This window comes from Fusarium poae, chromosome 3 (assembly GCF_019609905.1).
Source record: "Fusarium poae strain DAOMC 252244 chromosome 3, whole genome shotgun sequence".
Lineage (NCBI taxonomy): Eukaryota > Fungi > Ascomycota > Sordariomycetes > Hypocreales > Nectriaceae > Fusarium > Fusarium poae.
This window is the reverse complement of record NC_058401.1, coordinates 5,733,150-5,750,265: the sequence shown is the minus strand read 5'-3', so window position 1 is coordinate 5,750,265 and position 17,116 is coordinate 5,733,150. Positions and strand designations below refer to the sequence as shown.

Genomic DNA, 17,116 nt, shown 5'->3' with positions numbered 1-17,116 from the left:
CTCTGCTCTTCCTCAAGCTTATTTCTTCCCACCCTTCTTTCCACCTCCAACGCCCATGGTGCCCTCGAAGCCGGGACGACCCTTCTTCTTAGCACCGGCGGCACCACCCTTCTTCTTCTTCTTACCGGCCTTGCCTAGAAGCTTATCGTCGCGGCGTGCGCGCAGGTTCTCTTCTCGCTTGCGCTGGCGGTCCTTTTGGGATTGCTTGACACCATCAACTCGCTCGCGCCACGCCTTCTCGCTCTTCTTCTTGGCAACTTCCTTTCGCTTGACAGCACGCTTGAGGAGAGCTTCATCATCACGAATCTTCTCGCCCTCTGCGCGACGGCGGGCTGTCAGCCAGACGTCCTTCTCGGCAATATCGGCTCGCTTCTCAGGATCGAGCTCCTCAAGACGCTTCTTCTGATTCTGAACCTTGATGAGGGCCGTCTTGGGATCCGAAGGCCCCTTCTTCTTTCCCTGGGTCAGGACATGACCGAGGTCGCGTGAGAGCTGAGCGCCATCGCCGAAGGCAACGCGACCAAAGGTAAAGTTGCTAGCATTCTCGTCGAGCTCGACAGCGGGGCTCATAATACCGGGCGAGTTAGACACCAATGCCTCTTCGCGCTTGCGTTGCTCTTCCAGCTTAGCTTGCGCACGCATCTCTTGCTTGTGGGCTTTTCGTTGCTCTTGCTTCTTTCGTCTCGACTCAATAAGCTCTTGGCGTGTGCGAATAGGCTTTCCATCAGGGCCATCTGCTTTTCGGGCAGCACGAAGAGCCTCGATCTTGGCAGCAAGACGCGCTCGGATAGCGGTAGTGTCGGCGGGAAGCTTGATATGCTTGGGCTTTTCGGAAGGAGCGATGGTTGATGAGATAGAGGTAGTAGTGCTAGCAGGGTCGGTGGTTGTTTCTACAGGGGCTGGTGTGTCAAACGTTGGGGAGTGTGGCTCGGATTCGTGACTTGAGTTACCGCTCGTCTCATCCATGCCAGAAATGTCCATTGGCAAGACTTCAACGTCGTCGCCAGTTGTTCTTTCCTCCTCATTGGCCTCCTCTTGCTTCTGCACCTTGGTGGAAGGGTTTTTTTGCCTGCTTCTTGGCGGCTTGCTTCTGAGTTTTTGGTGTGGGTGCTGGCGCAGCATTTGTCTCAGTTTTGGGTGTCTCTGCCTTGATCATCTTCTGTTCCTTCTTTTCTGGCTTCTCGGTCTTCTTCTCCTTCTTCTTTTCCTTTTTGGCCGCTCTCTTCTCTTCTCTCCTTGAGAGCTTGGAACCTTGGGTCGCTCCGGCTGATTCCGCTGAATCCTCTGGCTCATGATCATCGCTTTCGTCCTCGTCAAGTTTCTGCTTCTTGTTGTTCTCGGTCTTGGTCGCCTTGAGACCCTCGCCAGGCTTCTCGCTGTCTACACCGGGAACCGGCTCGTACTCCTCCCAATCGCCATCATCCTCGGCTTCATCTTGCTGCTCCATCTCGCGCAGCTTACGTTTGTTCTTGGCACGCTCATCCATGACCTCTTTGGCGTTTCGGTTCAGCTCGCTATCAGGATCCAGCTTTCCTCGACGGGCGGCGGCGGCTTCCTCCTTGGTTTGCTTCTTCTTGTTCCATTGATCCTATGGTCGAATTAGTCTCTTGTCGCGCTTGTTATGGAGAGCATAAAGTGACGAGAGGTATGTGGTATAATCAAGTAGGTAGCAGATGTGTACAAATCGAAAACAGGTTCGCTTCACATACGCTTGTATCTTCACCGTAGTACATCTTGGCAGGTATGAGACTCAGGATTCCATCAAAGGCATTTGACTGTAGCCGCAGGCGGTCCTACAATAGTCAATGTCAGCTTAAATACTTCCTATCGCCATGTATCCAAAACTTGTATGTGACAGGCGGGGCATAGGGCGGCTGGTAGAACGTACCTTTACTGAAGACTCGGCCATATTAAATGCCCTGTTAGGTCAGATCAAGCACCGAAAGGTATCTAATGATCGTGGATATTGGTCAGGAGCAATTGTCGAGATGGTTTGTCGCTCTCGACAATAACAAGAGGTTGGAAAAAGAAGGCTCTGATGGCGATTTGCTGCCTCGATTTTTTGGGGAGGATCGTTGTAATTTTTTTTTCCTGCTAACCACCGGGCCTTGCACTTTGTGTGGGGAAACCCGAACTACCTGAAGGCGGTCGATCCACCATTGGAAGTTTAGCGTGATTCGGCCGAGATACGTACCTACCGACTAACTACACCATGTCGCATATTCAGGGTCTAATATTGGGCTTTTGGGGGCCTCATGATAAGCTCAGAGACATGGACTACTAACCTACTAACATGTTCCTTGCATGTGTACACGATTAAACCAACCTTGATTTTAACTTGAAAAGAACAAGCACATAGCTAATTTACGTTTGTCTTCTTGGAATTTGAGAATACCTAGGTAGGTAGTTTTCCCACTGAACGAGACCGATAAGATACCTACTGACGTTCAAGAACTACTGGCTTTTCATCTTGGTCTTTGCACATTGTCAGGCTTCTACTAAGGACTCACAGTTATAACATTGAATTCAGCCTGTCTATTCGAAAGTTCCTCCAAGTTCAATTATGCTCTACTGCTCCTTGGTATGGAGAGTGCGAACATACCATCAAGCCTAAACGCCCGGCTCGTTGTTACGCGAGGAATGAAAATAGGGAATATAGATAGTTGGACTGTTCAATACAATCTCAATACATATGTTTCCTGAGAAATTTATTCTACCATATTTGCGATGGAACGTTGGGTCAGAAAGAGGACACGGCTTGTGTGAGCAATCATTCTAAGCACATCAGTACACTGCAACACCACAGCATTATCACAAGTGCCGAAGATGAACATAGACTTTCCAGTCATAAACAATCTTTTTAAATCGCATCTAGAACATGTCACACAATGCCATGCTCTAACAGGAAACAGGCAGGATTTATTCATTGATCATAATCGTCAAGTCTGTCATAATCTATCCTCTATTTCTTCTTGCCTTTCTTTCCGAGGGCAGCCTCTCGTTTGCGGGCCTCTTTCGCCTCGAACTCGGCCTTCTTCACCTTTTCTTGCTCCTCCCTCTCTTCGCGCTCAGCCTAAACAGTATCAGTACAAACAATCCGGCTGAAACGAACATTGATATCGGGAAGCTCACTTGTCTTCGGGCAGCATCAAGGGCACGCTGCTCGCGAATAGCCTTAAGGCGTTCCAGATCGGCCTTGGAAGCGTCAGTCTTGCCTTGGGCTGTCAGGCGCATGTGCCTCTCCTTGGCCGCTGCAGCCTCGAGGGCCTCGCGCTCACGTCGAGTAGGCGCCGCCTGCAAGTTCTCCATGTCTTCTGTAAGCTCATCGACTCCCTCGGTAGCTTGTTTGCGTGCCTTCTTGGAGTGGTTGGGGTTAGCTGGCATATCGTCGTCGGAGTCGCTGGCGCTCTCGTCGGAGTCGCTTGAGGGTAGATCGCCGACCTCGACTGTCTTGGCCTTTGATCTAGCTATCGCTGCCTCCTTGCGGGCCTTCTTCTCGGCTTTGCGAAGTTCTCGCGACTGCTCTTGGGTAAGTTCCTGGGCAGGACCGGCATCTGCAGCGTCATCGCTGTCCTCCTCTTCGGAGGATTCCTCCTCAGAAGAGTCCTCTTCGTCATCGTCTTCCTTATCATGATCAACAGCCCACATGCTGACTTCGTTTCCATCGGCATCAAGAGGTCGAATATCGCGAGAGAACTTTTTGCCGCCTACGCTTGTTAGTGTCCTCGTGGCACGTTGGGGCGCGGATGATAAAGGGCAGACGTACCTCCTCTAGCGGGCTTTCTGAATTTTCCTCCTCGGCCACGAGAGCCTGATCCAGGGGGACCACCGGGAGCCATGATGGGCGGTTTGTGATATTTTGTAGGTGAGGTGAATTTTCACGAAGTCAAGCAAGTTTGTTAGGATTCTTGTTGATTATCTCTTATTTGGAACGGGATGTTGTTTGCTGATCAAACTTGTTCTGAGGCGGGGTAGCGGGGTAGCTAATGACGGAAGCAGCTTTTTGATCGAGAAAGTTCAAAGATCAAGGGATGCTGTGAATCAGGAACTATCGGGGGGCTGCTTTTTATATGAGTCAAGGGTTACATGTGCTACCCAAGAATTAACGGGGGCGCTGATATTTCCAAATGCTAATTTAGGTTTTAATAACATATGCTTTATGCAGGACATATTGTGTCAAATAGGAAAGCTTTAGAGGGAAGAAATAGAAGCATAAAGACACATCATACCAATGAGTTTAGGGATAACCCTTCTATTGTGCCCAGTAGGGATACTATTCTATTCACACACGGTTCACTAGATATATATTATGTTCTTGTTATTAAACACCTGTCTAAAGTATTTAGAATCATGTGATGGTGTATCCATTTATTGTCGCGACTGTACGACATGGAGCTGACGTACCTAAGTCAAGCCAAGGCAAAAAGGACTTGTGAGTCAGGAACAGGATAAGCCGAGAACTCCACAGGCCGTTGAGGTCATTGGACGAATGGGAGACTCCCAGTTTGTCGTTGGCATTTATCGTAGCACTAAAGCATGCAAGTACTGCTAATGTACCTGTTGTGTATGGATGCTTGCATGACAGGTTGTTAGCCTTTTTTGTCCATGATGCACGAGATATCGACAAGCTTCCTATGCCTCAAAAAATTATATTGGTGCAAGTGCATGACGCGGTCGGGCCTTTCAAGCAGCTATAGCAAATTCCCGCGATAATCCAATGGGACCCTGATAAAATCACAAACTCAGTCAGTGGCTTCGCGCCGCCTTAGGTCGATGGAGGGACCCTGATCTTTCGGCTCATCAATATTCCGCATCCGCTCTCCCAGATGCCCCACCCACGTAAACAAAACCACATCCAGCGAGCCGCAATTTGATTTCTTTTTTTCTTTTCTTCTTCAACCTACTAGAAAAACTGAATCCTTCAAATTCACTCTGGCTCCCATTACACCATGGGGGTACTTGGAGGGGAAACTGGAGGAAAGATGAATTCACCGCTGACACTTACCCTCTGTCCTGCTTGTAGCTTTTGCTGCGTTGGGAGAGAGAAATTTTGACGCGGTACATACCACTTCTTTTAACACTCTTTTGTTTTCTGAGATGCGACAAATATCGTAGTACCTAAAGTGAGTGGACGTGCCCAGCCATGGAAAACTATGCGTCGGCTGCTGTCCGCTCCTACAATATGTACATGGGCCGGGCTAAACCGTTGCTTCTATGGCTTGTCCTGGTTTCAAACGGCCATCTTGACAATTATGAGAGACTGTCCATGATGATCCGCAAGGAGTGATTCAGTACTACATCTCTGGAGTCTACGGCTTCACAACGTGAACGCTCAGACTTACCGCACCCGGTCGCTTCTCGGCTCACGAACTCCATGAGTGTCAGGAAATTTCTTTGACCACCCGGCGCAGGTGTCACTTGTCTTTCAGTGCAAAGTATAGGGTAAGTGCATGTCTTTTTTACCTACATATACAAGATGGAGAACAAATTATTACCTGCGGGTTTTCACGACCGAAATTTGTTAGAATATTATTCTTAATAAACCCATCTCGCTGTCTATTTCCTAGTATTATTCTCCAATTCGGAGCGTTCCATATCCTTCTATAATACAGTGTGGCTCAACGCAGTACTATGCTCGCTTCAGACATTGCCTTTCTCATCCTGCAAGCAAGACAGATATTTAATGTCTTCCATATATGTTAGATTCATAATGCGACTCGCATTTCCTGTACTCCTTGTGTATTTGATATCTGTTGATGGCCTTGACCCCATACCTTCCATTGGCTTAATCTTTTTATGAAACTTGGCTAGTATTTTACTCATGCTCTCTTTATGATGAGCGTGTGAGTATATCACTGTACGCAAACCACTTGCAGACTCCCAGGGATACAAGTCAGTGACGTTCAAGAGTTTGGAGTGGAAATATACGTGATTGAAGTTAGATCACGAAAGCAACGTTATTTGTTGGTGGGACGATGCCCAAGGAGCATCAAGGCGTTCAAAACCAAACCCTCTTCACCTTGAGAAGGCCTCTAGGACATCATCAAGTCTTTTCCTCTTCTGCTTCCTCAACGCCAAAACAGGCGCCGAACGTTCCGAAGCTACCAGGCTGGGTCCTTTCTTAGGAATCGGCGCTGGTTTTGCGCTCGCTGTACCTCGACCTGCAGCGTCTCGTGCAAAAGTGTATCTTCGAGTCGCGAACAACCCTCTACTGACATATGACGGTCTCGTACCGATACCACCATACCGAGAACTGTGTCCTAGATGAAGACAGGCAAGTGGCCGTGAAGGCAGAACAAAAGGACTAGCGACGGCTTTTGTGGAGGGACGAGCACCACGAGCCTCCAAGTCTTGATCCGAACTTAATTGTCCTAAAAAGGAGTATAGCCAAAACGCCCAGGGTTCGAAAGCAACGCCGTGACATGCACGAGCTTCTCGAGATGCGGCATCAGTATCCCATGAGGGTGTCTGTACCTTTGCTGTATCTGTAAGGTAGTCGAGAAGAGGCGGTGCTTGATAGTCCTTGACGAATTTGACAGCACATCGAGAGTCGCTACATAAGGAGACCAAGTCGTTGTCGATACTCGCCGCAAGGTCACGAAGAGGCTTACTCCTGGTTTCCTCCAGCGGTGCGAATAGCATGAGATATCGTAATAATGAGTCCTCTAACCCGGATGGTGCGTCGTCTTGTTCCCACCCATTCTCCAATGCTGCCTCGTAGCTCCTAGTCCAATCCTCCCTTGCGCCCATGACGTCGTACAGAGCGAGAGAAGGGAACTTGGATACCCACTCGAGAGATTCATGCGTTGTGGACTGATCGCCCCATATTCTTAATATGCGCAACAAGGGGAACGGGTCCTTCTTCTCAGTCCACCCCCGGACGAGACGATCCGAGACGCGTGGGAAGACAATCCGGAGCTCATCGGCCGGTTGGATGAGTTCAAGAGCACCAAGATTAGGCATATCAGCTAGACATAGCAGATCATGAGTGCTGAAAGAGCATCCACCCGTGAGAACAAGGTGCGTAATGAAGTCTGTGGGTGGTGCTGTTAAGGGTTGGGTATAGCGGGTGAGATCGGTGCCAGGACGGCAGATATGTTGCCGAAAGCGGTACAGTCCAAGAGTTTTGTCATCCTGATCGTCCAGAAGGATTTTTGAGAAGATCTTCCATGCATGAAGACACACGCCTCTAGTAGAGAATCAGTCTTATACACCCCAAGGTATTCCGCGCCATCCGCAACACCAACTGACCTGGCCTCTAGATACCGCCAAATGCGCCATAGCATATTACTTGGAATACTCTCGAGATGTGCCCCAGAACGAACCTTGCCAATGTTATCCGCAAGGACACTGATGGCTATATCTACCAAAGGACGAGGTCCATGCGGCCCACGAGCTGTGAAGGAGGGATATGGGCGACGCCGACTCCAATCTGCCGAGTCGTCATCAGATTCGGCGAGAGCTCCTCGAGACATGACATATTCTGTAAAGACCTGACCTGAAGTTTGGTCGAACATAGTTGATAAAACTAGAGACAATAGAAGCTATATGAGTTTTGTTACAGAACTTGAAAACAGGTGAAGCGCTTACTGTACGAGGTTGTAAGGGTGGCAAGGTTATTGGAACCCGCTTGGTGATAACGCGTTTGGCGGAATGCCATCTCACTAAGATGCCTGTAGTGAGTAGTTAACGACTGGGTTAGTACTTAGTCAAAAAACCGACTTCAAATTAGAAAGTGGAGGAGTAATTAACCAAAATACATGGTCAATTTATAGTCCTTTGATTTATTTATAACATTTTTTAAATTATTGTTTGTCGCTCTGAAATCTTGTTACTATCACCACTCTCAGCGGAAACGCCGTCTAAGCAGTCCGTTTATCTTTTTTCCTTATAGAGACGGGAACAAGCGAAGCCACGCATACATGGCTTGACAACGGCCGCCCTGTGATGTGATGGCTTTAAATAAACCATTCGGCTTGCTTCGACCCTCAACTTAAATGATCGAAACCCGGGTAATCATTCATCAGTCAATACTTTTCCCAATAATCTGCGCTATGGTATCCAATCGTAATGTCTTTCCTTCTCTTAATACTGCACCATTTATAGCATGGGCTTGAGGTCCTCGGAAACGTGGAAGGGAGCTTCGGTCTTGCTCTTAACTTCGTCAACAGTGACGCCGTCGGCGATTTCGATAAGGGTAAGGCCCTTGGCAAAGTCAACGTCGAAGACGGCCTAGAACAATAATTAGTACATTGTCGGGTATCAGAGGGCAACCGCAGATAAACTTACCAGCTCAGTAATGATTCTTGACACGCAAGCGGGTCCAGTCAGAGGGAATGCGCACTTCTTAACAATCTTGGGGTTACCCTTCTTGTCTGTGTGCTCCATTGTCACAACGACCTTGGTCTCACTGGGGTTGCTGACAAGATCCATGGCACCACCGAAGCCCTTGACCTTTCCGGGAAGCATCCAGTTGGCTAGGTCACCGTTGGCGCTGACCTGCATGGCTCCCAGGATGGTGAGGTTGATGCGACCGCTGCGGATCATGCCGAAGCTCTCCTCGCTACCGAAGACGGCGGCACCAGGCTTGAGAGTGACAGTCTCCTTACCAGCGTTGATCAGGTCAGCGTCTTCCTCTCCCTTTTGAGGGTAGGGACCTAAGCCAAGGATGCCGTTCTCGGACTGGAGCTGAACCTCGACCTCAGGACCGACAAAGCCAGGAGCGAGCATGGGCATGCCGATACCCAGGTTGGCGTACATGCCGTTCTTGAACTCCTTAGCAGCACGGCGAACAATACGCTCACGCTTGGCAGCTGTGTCACCAGAGCCCAGAGCCTTTGTGGCCTCGGGATCGCTGGGGTCCTTGGCAAAGGTGTACTTCTCAATCGACTTCTCCTCGGTACTCTGAATCACACGCTTGACGTAGATGCCAGGCAGGTGGACAGCCTCAGGGGGGATCTCACCGGGCTCGACGATGTGCTCGGCCTCGACAATGGTCATCTTTGCGTTGCGGCCCATGGCGCCGTTGAAGTTGTGTGCGGCAAGACGAAATTGGCAGTTACCGAGCTTGTCGGCCTTGTAGGCCTTAACGAAGGCGTAGTCACCGGCAATGCTCTCCTCAAGCAGGTAAGACTTTCCATTGAAGACCTTGACGTCCTTGGGGCGAGAGTAGACATCAGGAGAGCCGTCGGCCTTGTTACGCAGAGGAAGCTCACCGGTCTGGACAACAGTACCGAAGGCAGCGGGGGTGTAGAAAGCGGGCACACCCTTTCCACCAGCGGCGCATCGCTCAGCGAGAGTTCCCTGAGGGGTCAGCTCTAGCTCGACCTCACCAGTGAGATACATCTTCTCAAAGGTCTTGTTCTCGCCAATGTAACTAGCAATCATCTTGCTGATCTGCTTGGTCTTGAGAAGTCTGCCGAGACCAAAGTCATCCGTACCGGCGTTGTTGGAGACAGCTGTGAGACCGGTGATGTTGGGCTTCTCGAGGACCTCGTTGATGAGGGAATCGGGGACACCGCAGAGACCGAAGCCACCACAGAGGAGAGTCGAGTTAGGCTTCATGTCCTTAAGAGCCTCCTTGGCTGAGGGGAAGACCTTGTTAATCTCGGCGCGACGAGCAGTCGCTGAGAAGGATCGCGCAAGAGCAGCATTGGGCTTGGAGCTGTTAGTATGCGCCTAGAATCGCATGATACGTGCTTGATCATGAATAAACCTACATTGACGGGGTTGCGAGCGAAAGCTCGAAGAGTCCGTAATCGGAAAGCTGCGGAAGGCATCTTGTTGTGTGTAGCTGGCGAGAGGAAGGGTGAGAAGATGAGAAAGCTTCCTGTACCTAAGCTACAATTGTGTGCCAGTTCGGAGATCTATTAAGCTTCATGCACCAGATATTCCTCTATAATAGGAATTGAAATGAAAGAAGGCAGATGAAGGATAATATCAGAGGAAGAGGGAGAGAGCTTGAGCCGAATGGCAATAGAAATCGGCGGGCCGTTGGCGGGGGATATCCGTTTATGAAGGCCGGTGCTGGCCGTGGGTCCATCTCCGTGAAGCATCTTCCTAAGTTTGAGCGTAAACTCGGAAGCAGGAATCGGCATTCGGGAAATCGTGGGGAAGCCGATGACAGGAGCAAGTCGCAAAAGACTCTCACACCGTGGTAGACAGCGCTACAGGGCGACATCATTACAAGCTTTAGTTGGTAAATTAGGTGCTTCGATACGGGAAGTGGCCGTGGAAGATCTCCCCGGTGTCCTGTCACGTAGTGGGGGGCGAGGATAATGGCACTGTAGAGTAGAGTAGAGGTCCATACTAAGGTACCTAGCTGACCTAGGGACAGCGGGGACTCAAGTCCGGGGACAACCTGTCCAGAGCTATCCTGCCGTGGTTTTAGTGGGCGGGCAACTGGTCCATCCACCCATGGCTAATGGGTTTTCCGAAGGCGACCGGCTATTCGTTTCGGGAGTTGACTTTTGTTTCTATGGCTGTCATGACATGACGGAGCCAGGCTTCTCATGACAGCTAAACAAAAGAGTATTTGGTCGGGATAGGGCTAACTTTGTTGAGCAAATTACCGCTGCAAAGGTAGGAAGATCTCGGGGTTCATCCACCGCTTTATTTATTGTCATTGTTTGTATTAGTAGTAATTATTGTGACTACCTACCTCTTACTCGATGTTTGTTTGCTTGCTCGCTTGCCGTTCCGGCCATTATCCGACCGACCCGAAGTCGGCTGCTAACCTAAGAAGCGAAGCTAATGGGGATCCCCTCTCCTCCCTTTTCTTCCCTTTCTGTGCAGTGCAATACAGCACAATGCCAAGCCAAATACTCCATGATATTTTGACCCCCCAAAAAAAAACGCCTAAACTCGAAAAAAAAACCTATCAATGATTGTGCCGGTAAACCATGATAATGACAAATTCCCTAAAAAGACAAGCTCTCATGAGCGGAAGAATGATAATAAACCGCCGGGTATTCCTTTATCCTCCTCCACTGTAGCCATTTCCCATGATGAGAGCTCACCACATTTGCTCATCCATCCACGCTCATGGCGGTTGTAGCATTTTCCGGATGAAGAGACACGAGTCCGATCAAGTTTCCTTCAGGGTCGATGAACTCTCCAATGTCCATAATGCATTGTCGAACACCGAACCGCAGCTGCTTGACCTCGCCGAAATGATACTCGATCAATGACTCGGCCGTCTCAATATCAGCAACTCTGATGTGACACGAAGGCGTTGCGCCGCCAGCCATGGCCATCTGTCGCCTGTGTTCAAGGTGAGCACTGTCATCTCCTGTACTTCTGATCTGAATCAGGGCGCCGGTGATGCGAGAGTCACCACTCTGGCTCGAGTTGAAGAAGTTCATGGGCTGTGTATCGAAGTGAGATGATCCCCATCGCCTCATGTATGGATCGTCAGACTGCTGGGCGTTCATGTCTCCATGGAATTTCCAACCGAAGCAGCGCGAGTAAAAATTTACCGCTCTCTCTATGTTGAAGCAGTACAGTAGAAGAAAGTCGGGAGTGCCGCCCATGACAGATATATCGTGCCTCTCGATTCCACATGTTTCGGTTTGAGGCAGTAAAGGAGGCAACAAGTCGTTGTCGTTTTTGATATCTGGAGAACGGTGGGTTCCAGCTGACAGGTTTTTGGCGGTAGTTATGGGCAAAGAAAATGTCGATGCAAAAGCAGGCGGAGTAGGCATCTCTGCAATGGGAGTGTGGAGGGCGTCGTGGCCCAGTGAAGGCACTGGCGATGGTGTCCTCCGATCCGCGTCCAGATCCATGGCCGATGAGGAGAGTGAGAGAGAAGGTCGTTGTTTTGTATATGGTTCCATTCTCGACAGGGCGAGAAGGTGATAAACCAAGACCGACTCAGTTGAAACTTGCCAGCAGGAGTATCAAGTATTCAAGCTCGGTTTAGTATTACGAAATGGGAAAGGGGAGCGACAAGCCGTGAGGCGATGGTCTAACAAAAGAAAGAGATGTTGAGAAGTGAATCAGAAACGATAACACAAGCCGACGGCGACCACAGCCGGATTATCAATAACCAGATGACTAGACGGGGTATATGATTTGCATGAGCAAGCAAGCCATCGGATGGCAGGCATGGGTTTCCTTGTTCTTATAGCCACTGGCAAAAAAGAGGAGGCAATCTCCGAGAACTCCAAAGGCAGAGACTCCTTACATGTTGCGTGCCTTGATGTGCATAAGCCATAAAACACTCAAAAAGCAATGATTCGAGACTGGCAGTACGGAGCTTGGCGTTGGTTCTATCTGGGGCTTGCCAGGCCAACTTGGGCTAAGTGGTATGGAGGTTAAGGCAAGGAGAGGCAAGACATTCAGAACATCACCAAAACAAAACAAACGCTGGACGGGACCTTCTTCCCACTGGTGTTACGTCAAAGGGCCAATTGTGAACTAAAAACGGTCAAAAGACGTCAAGGGCGAAAGAAACCTGCAGCAAGGTAGGGGTTCCGGTTACGCAAGGCTAATGCAACAGAGAGCTCGTTGATGTCTCGACGTGATGCCCATCATCATTAGCATGCGTGTCTTGTCAAACCAGAAAAGGCTGAGCTGTGTGTGTTGATGCCCAGGACCCTAGACTTTTTCTCGGTGTGTAGAGTTTCGACTGGAATGGTAAACAACCCGATATCCTACGGCCGAACCAGTCGACACCAAACATTTGTCTTAGCAGCGTGCGTTTCTTAATTTACACACATAGTCGGGATTGATGTAGTGTCCTGGATTCACGGTTGAGTTGTCTCGGTTTGAGACACTAGAATTTGGGTGACGATCACCGATCGTGATGAACATGGTGGGAAGAAACTAGATAGTCTAATGTATGTGGTGTGTATGAGCCAGTACAATGCATGGTAATAAAGGGCGAAGTGAGGTTTGAATAAAACAGGTGGTTGAGATAATAGGCTAATGCTGTTGGATATCAAAGTGGATAAACTGGATAGGCTGGACCAAATTGGCCTAAGCGTTCTGCAAGGCGGGCTTTCTTTGGAGGGTTTTATCAAAGCAAGGAGTTCATCAGAAGTGATCGCCTGAACAAATCCCACATGCTGATGCTGCAGTAGCTGCATAATATTTGTGCAAGGAAGATCTGGCGTCAACTTTTTTCAAAGAAAGCAAAGGCCCAATGAACGATTGACTCCATATTTAAAGAGGGCAAGAATTTGAGGGAGGAGCAATCGAGATTGTGATCATAACACGACCCAATTTGAGATCACTCATATATTCACTTATAGTAACATGGCAGACTCTACTAACTTTTATCCGAATCAATAAGGTTCATTATCTCTGAGCAAACTACCAATTCTTCAACACTATACAAAGACATACCAGATACACTAAGTACTGAGAATCGATCTAGATTAATAAATCAATCATAGACGAGCATTTGCAGTAGTATTTTCTTTGTTATGAATGCCCCATATAGCCTATCACAAACACTTTTGGACCATGCCGGATCGTTGAATCATGAAGCTACTAAGGTACGGGACCGTTAGTACCTATACTACCTACCTAAGGTAGCTTGCGAGGTACGTACATCAACTGATAAGGATCTTATCGCCCCGCAGATCCCATCGTCGCAGAAAAAAAAATTAGTTAAGGTCTGGCCAAGCAATAACGACAGCTTCAACATCGAGGACCCTCCGAAACGACGACAATTTCCGCCATTCTCACATTTGGCGCATTACCTTCGATCGCTATGGAGTCAAATTCGAAACGCCGCAAGATAGACCATGCTGGGTATGGCCTAAGACACGATGCCCTCATTGATTTTGAGGCTCGCAGTTCTGCTCGTGTTTCAACCGCTAGCACGTTCGTGCTCCAAACCGACGAGCTTCTGAAAGAAGCAAAGCTCGATTACGGAAAGGCATTGAAGGGAGTCGATGAACATCTCCATCGACTAAAGGAGGCCATTGACAATGCAACGCCGCATGGCCCCGAACCTGTTCGTTCTATTCTGATACAAGCCACCGACTCTCAAAAGGCTAACAATTTTTCAAGATCACCCAAATCACCACTCACTTTGAGAAGAAGCATCGCATAGTCATTCCATACCCCGAACCGAAGCCCGCAAAAGACGCGCCCTACAAACTTTCCTACGAGAAGCCAGCTTCCTACAATGTCGTCGGCAGTTATGTCGCCAAGACCATGGTCAAGTCTCAGACGCATGGAATCGACATGGTAGTCCAAATGCCCAAAACCATGTTCCAGGAGAAAGATTTTACGAGCATGCGCTACTTCTATCGAAGAGCCTACTATATCGCCTACATCGCGGCTAGCGTTAAGAAAGAGTTGGATGATTCGATGGACATCAGTTTCGAATACTTGAATGAGAACCCGCTTTTGCCTGTACTCGCACTTCGACCCAAGCCCGAAGAGGAGGACGAGAATAATGAGACCAAGGAAAAGGCTTCCAAGAAGAAAAAGGCAAAGGCCTCCAAATCCCCGTATACCATCCGACTTATTCCCTGTGCGCCCGAGGGACTCTTCCCTAGATCAAAGTTGCTTCCTACTTCTAACAACAACCGAAGTGGTGAAACTAACGACAAGACGACCAAGTCCGGCACTCCCTTCTACAACTCTACCTTGAAAGCAGAAGAAACATTCATTTCCTATTTGCGCGTCCTTACACACGCCAAGAATGAGTGTCCAGGTTTGACTGATGCCTGTGTGCTGGGACGAATCTGGTTGCAACAGAGAGGCTTCGGCAGTTCTTTGTCTCAAGGTGGCTTTGGCCATTTTGAATGGTCCGTCATGGTCGCTTTGCTGCTCCAGATGGGTGGACGCAATGGAAAGGCCTTACTTTCCAACTCTCTCAGTAGTACTGAGCTTTTCAAGGCTGCCGTTCAATTCCTCTCGACCACCGATTTTAACGAAAAGGCATTCGTTTTTGGCTCTTCCAAGTTAAGCGCCGATAGCGTTCGAGAAGTTGGTCCTGTCATGTACGATCCTATCAGAGAACTCAATGTCATGTCAAAGATGAGTCCCTGGTCTGCCAGCCTCCTTCAGATGCACGCCAAATCAACCACAGATAACTTCGCCGACGAAGCTGCCGACAAGTTTGCCTCTACGTTTATCATCAAGTCAGATGCACCCCTCCAGACGTTTGACGCCATCTTTGAGCTCAAGACCCACGGTTCTAAGCCTTTGGACTCACCTGACTGTAGAGGATCTGTTTGGGATTTTAGCTTGGAAGCCCACAAAGTGCTCAAGAAGGCATATGGTAATCGATCCCACCTCTTGCATTTCCAGTTGCCTTCAAAGGCCGGTTGGAAACTGGGCTCCGCACCACCTTCAGACTCTGGCAAAGTTCAGTTTGGCGTAATGTTCGAGTTTGCCCAAATGGGTCGTCAAATGGAGCATGGTCCCCCAGCTGAAGAACCAGAGGAAGCTGCAAAGTTCCGTCGATTCTGGGGCGAGAAGGCTGAGTTGCGTCGCTTCAAGGATGGAAGTATTCTTGAGTGCGTTGAGTGGTCAAGCAAGGTGCCATTCCAGATCTGTGAGGAGATTGCTGAGCATACCTTGAAGCGTCACCTCAAGATCGACAGCGGAGACATTTCTGCATTTGGTGCAGGTTTCTCTAACATAGTCACCTTCTCACATATGGATAAGGAGGCTTTTGACGCTGCCCGACGAGCTTTCCAAACCCTCGAATACGATATTCGAAATCTCGAAGATTTGCCATTGCAGATCCGACAACTTTCAGCAGTATCACCAGCTGCCAGATACGCTTCCATCGATGCTCCCACTCCCGGATTCCACACAGGAACCATCGAGCCTATTGATGTCAACCTTTACTTTGAGGCATCAGGCCGGTGGCCGGAGAATTTGGTAGCTATCCAAGAGACCAAGATCGAATTTCTACTCGATTTCGATAGGCGTCTTACATCGACCAAAGAGAACATCAAAACTTACCTTGGCCGAGACAACAAGGAGATTGGTATCGAGAATTTGGCTTATCTCGATATAGTCTATGATACTGGAGCAGCATTCCGGTTGAGAATTCATGCTGATCTAGAAGACATCCTGCTCGAGCGACAGATCAAGAACAAGACACTTGACCCTCGTATCCGTGAGGAGTCAGAAGAGGTCCTTGCTCGAACTAAGTGGTTCTTCGAGACCCTGCCCATCCATACACAAACTATCGCAACTTTCTGCACTAGACTTCACCCTCTGTCCCAGACCATTCGCTTGGTGAAGCAATGGTTCAACGCCCACAAGCTCTCAGGCCACATCAGCGAAGAGCTCGTTGAACTCTTTGTCCTGAACGTCTTTTTGCAACCCTACCCTTGGCGCGCACCCACGAGTGCTTCAACCGGCTTCTTGCGCACCTTGACTTTCCTATCTCGGTGGGATTGGCGTGATGAGCCTTTGATTGTCGATTCGGCCGAGGAGTTGACAGATGACGACAGACACACCATCCGTAGCGAGCTTGAGGCTTGGCGCAAGAAGGACCCGAACATGAACCACACAGTCGTGTTTGTTGCCACTTCTGTTGATACGTCTGGCTTGGCCTACACTCGTAACGGACCCTCTAAGCTCATTGCTTCGCGCATGACACGATTGGCCAAGGCCGCATGCAAACTTGTCAAAGACAGCGGCTACCGTATTGACGCTACCGATCTTTTTGATACATCACTTGAGGACTACGATGTTCTTTTCCATCTTTCCCGCAAGGCCACTCGCTCAATTCTTCGAGAGGCAGCTTCCGACCCTTCAGCTCGCCGCCATTCCCAATTCAAGAACCTTGACGAACGAACAGGTCGTGCACCCCTCCCCATCCGGACTCACCCTGTCGATGCCTTTATGCAGGAGCTCCAGCGTGTGTATGAGGACACACTTGTCTTCTTCAGAGGAACCCACAATAGTGACGAAGATGATGCTGTCATTGGCGCCATATGGAACCCGAAGCTCCAGCAGCAAAAGTTCCGAGCTGGTCTGCCTTATAACTTCCTCAAGGTCGCCGGCGAAGATGGCGATGTTGTGGCGGTGAATCGAAAAGCTGTGTTGTCGGAAATTGCAAGAATTGGAGGCGATATGATTAGGAAGATTGAAGAGGTCGAGTAAGATGTGTTTGTTGGTAGAATGGTGAATATTT

General features: G+C 49.1%; 7 protein-coding genes across 7 annotated transcripts; 1 reads left to right on the top strand and 6 right to left on the bottom strand.

The window, feature by feature from the left end:
- Positions 1-18: 18 nt before the first annotated feature.
- On the bottom strand, positions 19-981 carry FPOAC1_009341 (uncharacterized protein; the record flags this gene model as incomplete). Its single annotated transcript, XM_044853768.1, has 1 exon — positions 19-981. One exon carries the CDS (start codon positions 979-981, stop codon positions 19-21), a length of 963 nt encoding a protein of 320 aa, XP_044706438.1.
- A 40-nt stretch (positions 982-1,021) lies between these two features.
- FPOAC1_009340 (uncharacterized protein) lies at positions 1,022-1,909 on the bottom strand (the record flags this gene model as incomplete). The annotated part of the gene is made up of 3 exons (XM_044853767.1): positions 1,022-1,588; positions 1,710-1,793; positions 1,889-1,909. 3 exons carry the CDS (start codon positions 1,907-1,909, stop codon positions 1,022-1,024), a joined length of 672 nt encoding a protein of 223 aa, XP_044706437.1.
- Positions 1,910-2,962: 1,053 nt separating this feature from the next.
- On the bottom strand, positions 2,963-3,839 carry FPOAC1_009339 (uncharacterized protein; the record flags this gene model as incomplete). The annotated part of the gene is made up of 3 exons (XM_044853766.1): positions 2,963-3,073; positions 3,133-3,707; positions 3,767-3,839. The coding sequence occupies 3 exons, from the start codon at positions 3,837-3,839 to the stop codon at positions 2,963-2,965; spliced, it is 759 nt and encodes a 252-aa protein (XP_044706436.1).
- A 2,176-nt stretch (positions 3,840-6,015) lies between these two features.
- FPOAC1_009338 (uncharacterized protein) lies at positions 6,016-7,517 on the bottom strand (the record flags this gene model as incomplete). Its single annotated transcript, XM_044853765.1, has 2 exons — positions 6,016-7,189; positions 7,252-7,517. The coding sequence occupies 2 exons, from the start codon at positions 7,515-7,517 to the stop codon at positions 6,016-6,018; spliced, it is 1,440 nt and encodes a 479-aa protein (XP_044706435.1).
- A 583-nt stretch (positions 7,518-8,100) lies between these two features.
- FPOAC1_009337 (uncharacterized protein) lies at positions 8,101-9,779 on the bottom strand (the record flags this gene model as incomplete). Its single annotated transcript, XM_044853764.1, has 3 exons — positions 8,101-8,232; positions 8,290-9,657; positions 9,720-9,779. The coding sequence occupies 3 exons, from the start codon at positions 9,777-9,779 to the stop codon at positions 8,101-8,103; spliced, it is 1,560 nt and encodes a 519-aa protein (XP_044706434.1).
- Positions 9,780-11,027: 1,248 nt separating this feature from the next.
- On the bottom strand, positions 11,028-11,834 carry FPOAC1_009336 (uncharacterized protein; the record flags this gene model as incomplete). Its single annotated transcript, XM_044853763.1, has 1 exon — positions 11,028-11,834. One exon carries the CDS (start codon positions 11,832-11,834, stop codon positions 11,028-11,030), a length of 807 nt encoding a protein of 268 aa, XP_044706433.1.
- A 1,883-nt stretch (positions 11,835-13,717) lies between these two features.
- On the top strand, positions 13,718-17,085 carry FPOAC1_009335 (uncharacterized protein; the record flags this gene model as incomplete). The annotated part of the gene is made up of 2 exons (XM_044853762.1): positions 13,718-13,963; positions 14,020-17,085. The coding sequence occupies 2 exons, from the start codon at positions 13,718-13,720 to the stop codon at positions 17,083-17,085; spliced, it is 3,312 nt and encodes a 1,103-aa protein (XP_044706432.1).
- Positions 17,086-17,116: the final 31 nt, after the last annotated feature.